General features: G+C 40.2%; 1 protein-coding gene across 1 annotated transcript in view; it reads right to left on the reverse strand.

Annotated features, from left to right (window-relative positions):
• Nucleotides 1-8,114, reverse strand: part of LOC104391848 (cohesin subunit SA-2-like) — an 84,685-nt gene that overhangs the window by 8,806 nt on the left and 67,765 nt on the right. The window contains exons 23-29 of the mRNA XM_010001194.1: nucleotides 7,724-7,801; nucleotides 5,775-5,867; nucleotides 4,919-5,087; nucleotides 2,908-3,059; nucleotides 1,977-2,078; nucleotides 553-707; nucleotides 324-452 (exon numbers count right to left, since the gene is read on the reverse strand). Coding sequence (XP_009999496.1) covers nucleotides 324-452; nucleotides 553-707; nucleotides 1,977-2,078; nucleotides 2,908-3,059; nucleotides 4,919-5,087; nucleotides 5,775-5,867; nucleotides 7,724-7,801 — 878 coding nt within the window. The remainder of the gene's footprint in view (nucleotides 1-323; nucleotides 453-552; nucleotides 708-1,976; nucleotides 2,079-2,907; nucleotides 3,060-4,918; nucleotides 5,088-5,774; nucleotides 5,868-7,723; nucleotides 7,802-8,114) is intronic.

Consider the following 8,114-nt stretch of genomic DNA (forward strand, 5'->3'; position numbering starts at 1 on the left):
TCCCTGCCACTTCACCAGTCAGTCAAGTTGCAAACCTCTTCCACCAAATTATTAACACTGTCTTTCCTTTAGAACAATTGCCGTATGTGGCCACAACTATGTCTAAAAAAAGATCTGGAGTGCACACTGCATATACAATCTGAAATAACTACTACAAAATTCAACAAGTGTCTCTCAAACTAACAGCCTCGGGGGTGGATTGATTTCAAAGGTTCTCTGAAAAGCCCTTGAGGAACTTCTGCAACACTGAAGGTCAAGTGTCCCATGTACAGGGATAAACAAAACCCAAACTGTGTATGAGAATGTACAAGAACTTAACTTACACTAGCCTTTTGTCTGGCTTCAGCAGCCTGTTGGAAAATTCACTGATGATTAACAGAAAGCTCAAGTTAGGAGGGAAGCACTTTCCATCTACTCCAGTAGCTCCTTGAAAAGCAAATTCAATCCCTTCCCTATCAGAAGAAAAAAAAAAAAAATAAAATAAAAATCACCATAAAGGGACAACTAACAAAAGCAATGACCACAGACAAAGTGATGGTACGTGGCACATACTTGTGTATCATGGCTACAGATTCTCTGGATTTCACTTGGTCCCAGCCAAACGTTAGTGAAAAGCGACGAGCAAGTTCTTTCATATTTGTGAAGGAAGCAGAGGAGAAATCCACACCTGTCCTGCTGTCTTGGCTTTCTGCATGTGTCTGAAACAGCTGCAAAAATGTCTTGGGTAAGCAACCATATGAAACCCTCCAGGCAAACCAAGCAGCAGGAGGACAAAGAGACATGCACAGCCAGCTTGCACAGCTTACAGGCCTTATAAAAGAGCAGGTAAGTCATGCGCTTCCGGAGCACATGACTGGATCACAAGGAACTGACACAAAGGGCACTCTTGTGCTGAACAGACAGGCACAAAAAATAAAAATTAAAAATGATGTGCATAAACAGAGAACTGATTCCTGAAGATGATGGCTCTGCTGACCCCACCTCCTGTTGGGACTTCTGAACCAAGCCCCAGAAGCCTAATTTGCCTGAGAGGCTTTCAGAACAGCAGAATGCAGACAGAAAGCAGCAGGCACGGCAGCAGCCGTGCAATTTCTGAGGTTGAGCCTGGGTCAAAAGCAGATCTCGAGCCCAATTAACTATGTTTTGGGGTTCTTGCCTAACAGAACACAGCACTAGCTTGTCCTCTTCAACCTGTTAACTTTCAAGGTCAAGCAAAGGCCAAAAAGGGCCTGTTGTCTATGTGATAGCTAAACACAAAGTCCTGACTATGTCAGCAGAATATATGTAGCCAAATGCTACTTAGCCTCGTCTAAGCTCAGATTTCAGGGGCTAGTTCACAGATCTAAGCCCCTGGCAATGTGTGTGAAAATAAGCAAAGCTCATGTATCAGCACCCCCTGGGAGGAGCCTGCTCTGTGGCTACAGCACGAGCCCAAGCTAGAAGCAGCTCCGCTCACAGACAGAGCCAGCAAAAGCAGCTGCTAAAATAGTTAACTGGCCTCTCGTCCATCAGCAGCTGCAAGTCTCAGCAACTGAGACCCCTCAGAAGAGCTGTGACCCACTTTCTTCCAGATAAAAAAATACTGAAAATACTGGGGATTAGAGCTGGCCAGACACAGACATTTGTGGTTCCTCAAATTCAATAGGAATCCAGGTAGTTCACAAAAAACAGAGTATTACCCTTAATTTTTGTTAAGAGACATAATCTCTCCTCAGTCCTAACACACTATGCATTTGAAGATTAGAAACAAGACCAAGAAGTCATGCACAACATTACATTTTAAATCAGATGTAATGATTTGAAAGGAGTTTTAATTGTGACATGCAAAAATAACATACACATAGAAAATAAAGGCAATGAACAACTTCTTCCATGAAGTGTTTTAATTAATTTTAATAATTATGGCAAGGTAGGTAAAAAAAGTGTAGTATGAACAGAGCTGTCATAAAAGCCCCTAGCCTCTTGCTTATCCTTACCTGCTGCAGGCAGAGAATCAGTGTCTTGGTACTCTGAATTTTGTTATTGTGCCTTGTCTTGCTTAATGTTTCTTTAATTATGTCTCCAAAATCATTGTAGGTCTATTAACAGCAACGAAACAAATGAGAATTATCATTCCCCTTCTTTAGCACTGGGAGTACATTAAACACTTGACTGTTCATGTGGCACAAGATGATCATAAAACAGTCCCAATATCAGAACACCCAAGCTAAAAGATGAAAACTGAACTTTTTGTATTATTTCATATGTTAAGCAATGGTATGCTCCTTTAAGGGTAACATGAGGATTAAAGATACACTGAAATTGTCAAGTATTTATGGTAACAAAAGAACAAAGCCTCCTCAGGAGACAGTTTTCTTTATTTAACTAGTGCTTGCCTTGGGTCCAATGAAGTAAAGAACAAGATCCATATTCAGGTATTCCCAAAGTTCTATCAGTTGACTGAAAGAAACTGCCCACTCTGTGCTGTACTTCTGAAACCCACTTCAGAGTGGCTGAAGCTCTACAAGTTGTCTAAACAGCCAGAACTCGTGTGAAATGTAGGGCATCTGCATAGGGACTGTGAGATGTATGAAGTAAACTGACCACTTCAGTGTGAAAATCTCTACAGTTAAAAGACTCTCCCAGCCGTAAACAGCTCCTCTGCAATCGCCTCCCTGGAGAAGCTGAGGAACAGATGTTCAGACATACCCTCCCCTCAATTTCCAGTTACTTTGTCTGCAGTGAGGTACCTTTGCAGAGCAAAGAAGAGGGATCTGTCCCACATTTCCTTGATTTTATAGCCCTTTTATGATCATACAAGGATTCTGAGCCATAAGACTATTAACCACACATCTTTCACAAACACTCGGGTCACTTTCAAAAACTAAAATGCACTGATAGGCAAAGCAACCTTATTTAAGACATTACCTTCACATAATACTTATAGATCTCAGCAGCTGCAGTCATTTCTACCACATTATACACTATTAATTTGCAATATGCTGCAAGAAGACTCCGCTTTTTGTGCAAGTCATCAAGTTTGCAACTTTCATCCTTGCTCTCCTCCTCTTCTGCCAGGTCTGGGGAAACAAAAGCATTGAAGCTTTGTTCTACTACTTGATTCAAGATATCTCAATTTTAATGACCAGCTTTCATCTAAACAGCACAGCCTCAGCTGTGCAGTCAACACTAAGCAACAGATGATAGCGCTCATTCCTGTGTATATCAGAAAACACAGGTTTATTTCCATTTCAAAGTTTGCAGCTGATGACAGTGAAAACGAGTTATTTCCACAGTCTTCCACTCTGATCTTCACAAGGCTTTCACATTCCTACTAGTCAGAATCTCCTTGTACAACGCTGCTCACAGCTACAGAACAGAGCCAAACAGAGTACAGAATAAAAGGCACAAACGCACCAAATGGAAGAGACCAGACAAATTGCTACCACATTTTTTTTTCCAGAACAACACAGATGCTAGAAAGTCAGCACATAACTCACCAGAAACCTTACAAAAGTTGCCATACGCAGTCAACAAGAGTTCAGAAGAAACTCTCCAAGTGGTTATCAACAAGAGTGAAAAAAATAAGTGATTCCATATCATTAAGAACATATTAAGTCTCTGGAACGTGGGTTAATTAGTAGCTGGATAACTTGTGGAAAACAAATACTCTTAAGAGTCTTCCAGCACAGCTCTGAAGCTGCCTGGGGACAGCTTCTTGCAGAAGAAGAGCTGAGACAGATTATTTCCTGCTGTGAATGTAAACTATCAACTGCCAAAAGGCTCCAGCTTTTGACCTATAATTTTGAAGTGGACTGTTTCTGCTTCTAGCATGACTGTGGGTCTGGAAAAAAACTAATGCAAGTGAACAATCAGAAGAATCTGCAAATTAGAGTTAAAACTAAAATGGAGCAGCTGCCAGCTACACACACAGACAGGCAAACCCATGGCATGACAAAATCACTCCTTCAGAAGGAAGCTGATGGGATGATAGGGATCTATTGTGGGGAGGACTGAGAAATCAAAAGCATCATATAAAATGAGTCTGAGACAGACCTCAGGCCATCTAACCCAAAACAGGATCAATTTTATCAGTTTCAGATACAGAACTTACACAACCTGAAACATAAGCTGCTTCAGAAACTCCCCTGACTAGGAAACTACAACCTACTTGAGCAAACTTTTCTATCGTATCTCTACCCTTACCAAGAAGGATTCTCTTCTACTATCTCCTTTTTGCAAATTAGACCCACCACCTCTTGCATATACACTGTGACTTGAAAAAGGGTGGTGTCCAGAACTGAAGACAGAACTCCACCTGAACAGCTGAAGGACAAGAGCTCAACACAGTAATCTAGAACAGTGTTTGGTTTTTCAAAGCACGACACTTGGACTAGAAAACACAATAAACTAACAATCCATTGTCAAAAAACTCCCAAAAGAAACCAGCCTTCACAGTAACAGCCTCGATATGGAATCTGAATGTGTTTGGAAAAGACAATAAAGCAACAAGTACTATTTCCCACTAAATCTGCCCTGTCTCCCAACCCCAAATCAAAATCCACTATTCCTTTTACTCTGAATGCTTAGAAGTGTCCATGCCTGAAATCACATTGTAACACTGCAAGGCTTTCCACTAACACCAGCATTTGTACCACCAAGATCAGCCTACCAAGTACTTCCACATTCTCACCCATGCCTGCAATTACATCAGCCCTTTTGATCCTACAAGTAAATGGGCAGCTATTTCCTGTGGTTAATCCACAGTGGATACAGATCAGTGAAAAACAGGTCAGCCACTTCATAAAGCAGCCCAACCAAAACAAACCCAAAAAAACCTCAAAACACCAGCCCAGCCTCTTTTCCTGGTATGTTAAGCACAGATGACAAATGACAGCAGAAGTGGTAGATGGTTTCTCCAGTGATTAAGACATCTAACCTTTACTTTCATCTTCTTCCTCCATGAATACATGCTTCTGGATAAACAAAAGCAGTTTTTCCTGAAGTGATTTGCTAGGCAGATAATCTAGAAGACCAACTGCTTCTTCATTATTATTTGAATCCTGATGACTCAAAATCAGCAACCAGTCACAGAGTATCATAAAGGCCTGTATCAAGCAGACAAAGAAGTATCGAGACCATGTTATTTTTCACACCAACTTCACTTTGCACCTCCATCAAACACCACAAGTCACAATCTAACATCTATCCCACTTCTTCCTTGCAAGCTAAAAAATTCTGTTTGTCCCAATATGTGGTAAAAGACCACACCTAAAGCCTTCCAGAACTTGTACCTTAGGATATAGTACATACAAGTATCATGCATGAATACCACCTAAAGATTTTAAAACTTCCATGGGAAGGAATAAGAGCTCTATTATGCTAGAATATCTCATTTAACATGTGAATCACTGGACAATTTCTTCCATTTTTTAATTTTATTTTATTCTTAAATAACACTCATAGCAAGGCATTAAAAAAGCAATGGTAGCACCCAAGTACACTTACCAGTCTCATTAGAAAACACAATGCTTATCAACTGGCAAATCGAGTCATTCAGATTCAGACCTTGATTTTGCAGATTAACCCATGAAAACATATATCTATTTTTTTTAGAACTATAACTACCCTAACTAATTTTTCTTTAAAATAAATAGATTATTTTTTTAAGGGTTATTTCTCTGCTAAAATAAAAAAATAGAAAAAAAAGTAGAAGAAAATTCTATTATGAAAAGAAAGGCAGGTATTTAAAATGAGGACTGAGTATGAATGGCAGTTAAGTGATAAATACAAACCTTTTCTCTTACATCTTTTTCCTTATGGTGGAGGAAGCACATGCAAATCTGACTGAAACGTCTCAGCTCTCTCCTTAGTGCAAACAGAGTATCCTAAGAACAAATTGAGGAAAAGTGGCAGGACAAATATGTTAGGGACAATGAGTCAATACAGAATAATAGAACAGACAAGAGTTGCACCTTTCTTCCAGTGATATTACTCCTTTAAGACAGCACAGCTGATGACAGTATGAAAGAAGCTGACACATCAGAGTAGCAACAGTTTACTAGCTATGAACAACTTCAAAACCATATCTTGTTTTCAGGCACAATATCTGGGTAGAAAGGTCAATCCATAAAAATCTATACTTCCCCTCCCCCTCTCTAGTGCAGAAATGTGACAAATACTAGTAGGATGTGCATCAGTCACACCTGGTGAGAACACTGGTATTAGGCAAGTCAAAAATTCTTCGTTTCGCTGTATGTAGGATGGGAAATCTACTAGCATGTATTCCTGTTTATTCACTTCAGCTAATCCTTATAAGGCAGTGACAATGATTTCCACTTTAGAAATGGAAGTAGAGTCATAAAACCCCTGGTCCATCCCACCTAATTTTCAACTTCTGGAGTTGCTCTTCTCTCTCCCTCTATTGACTACAGAAGGAACATGGTTTAACTATGCTGCAATGTTTGGCACTCAGAAACTTAGACACCTCTATTTGTTAAGATGAATCCATCCCAAGAGGCTATTTCATCTGCCCACAGCCACATAAAAGAGTTTCTGATCCTTCACCAAGTCCCAGCTGTTGCACTGCACTGAACTTTGAGCAGGCAATAGAAGAGGAATGTCCTTACAGGAGGGCTGGATTTCATGCTATGCAACTGTATCTTTATAAGAAAGGGGATCCAACCCAGGGCATGCTAAGAAGCAGAGGGGGAGGCAAAACACTGACATAACACTATTTGGGGATGAGGGGAAAGAAACAGCCCTAGAGCTGCTGTCCAGGAAACATTCTTTTTTCCTCTTTGAACTCCTCTCTCTGCCAACATCCAGATTTGGCCTTACAGAGTGGGCCGTAACATTGTGCTTCCAATCAAAATCTGCTCCCATATGAAAGGCCAAATTAAAAAATGTGCTGCCTCATTATCAGTCCAGCTAACCGTGTCTGGACTGAAAGGCAGAACATATCAAAGCAGTGAGAGATGCAGACATCCACACAGGAATGGGACGGGAATAGAGAGTGAATCAGTCACCAAACGGGTAACCTCCCAGCTAGCATTTCTCACACAAAACAAATGTCAGTGTCAGCATCCTACTCTGTACACACAGGAGTGCCAGGAGAAGGGGACAGAATGACAGAAGCAGCAGCAGTCAAAGTAGTCAGAAACCACCATAAAGAGGAGCTGCACAGGTACACATTCATGTGTGAGCCAAAGCATAGAAGTTTTCTTCTCTAGTGTCTTAAATTAGACTGTCTTCTGAAATACCTGCCTTAAAAAAATCTATATGGAAACAAATTAAGAAAGTAAATAGTCAGCTGATGAGAAAACTACCACTTTTCCACAAACTTTCTATTAGAAATATGTAAATAAAACATGAAAATAAAATCAAAACAAAACAACAGGACTTCCCAGAGTTTTCACTTTGTTGCTTAAAAAAGAAAACAAACTGTTTGGCAGCGGAACAAGTTCCTTATCTACATCAAGCTCCAGGAATTCAACGCACATGTTCTGCAGTAAAAATAGAGGTGAACCATTGTTCACTCATTCTCTTGCAGACTGAAAAAGCATCAACATTTTTTTTAAAAAGGGAGCAAGACAGAGAGAAAATGCCTCAACTCCATTTGTTTTGTCAAGAAAACACACAAGTTATCTTCTTAGAAAGCTTGTTTTCTTCTGGCAAACTGAGTCAAGAAAAGCAACTTCTACAAGCACAACTCTGGGTTCCAATAGTACATGGAGTGGCCAACCTTGGGAGAATTTTCTGAAACTGCAGCTAGCTGCCACAGGAGAGAAAAATATGTGCACTGGAGAGCTGGCAGGATCATCTGCAAATAAAAAGACATGTCCTTTATTTACTTGAAAGGCTCAACAGCAAAAAGCTTAGTACTAAACAAAGTGTCCAAGCGTGACATTCTGCATACTGCTTGTGTGACCATTTCTGCACTGTAAAGTGGCTCTCAAAATAAACTCAACAGGTTTACATAGCAAAATGCAAATGTTGCCTCCTGAGAAACTTCATTTACTAAAGTGCTGTTTCTACATAGCTCTGATGTTTTGTTGAGTTCAATGGAAAGTAACCATGTCCTAGAAAGGGTGTTCACAGAGGCTAACTTCAGCTTAAATTCTCAGGATTTCCCT

Source organism: Chaetura pelagica, unplaced genomic scaffold (genome assembly GCF_000747805.2).
Source record: "Chaetura pelagica isolate M959 unplaced genomic scaffold, ChaPel_1.0 scaffold266, whole genome shotgun sequence".
Lineage (NCBI taxonomy): Eukaryota > Metazoa > Chordata > Aves > Apodiformes > Apodidae > Chaetura > Chaetura pelagica.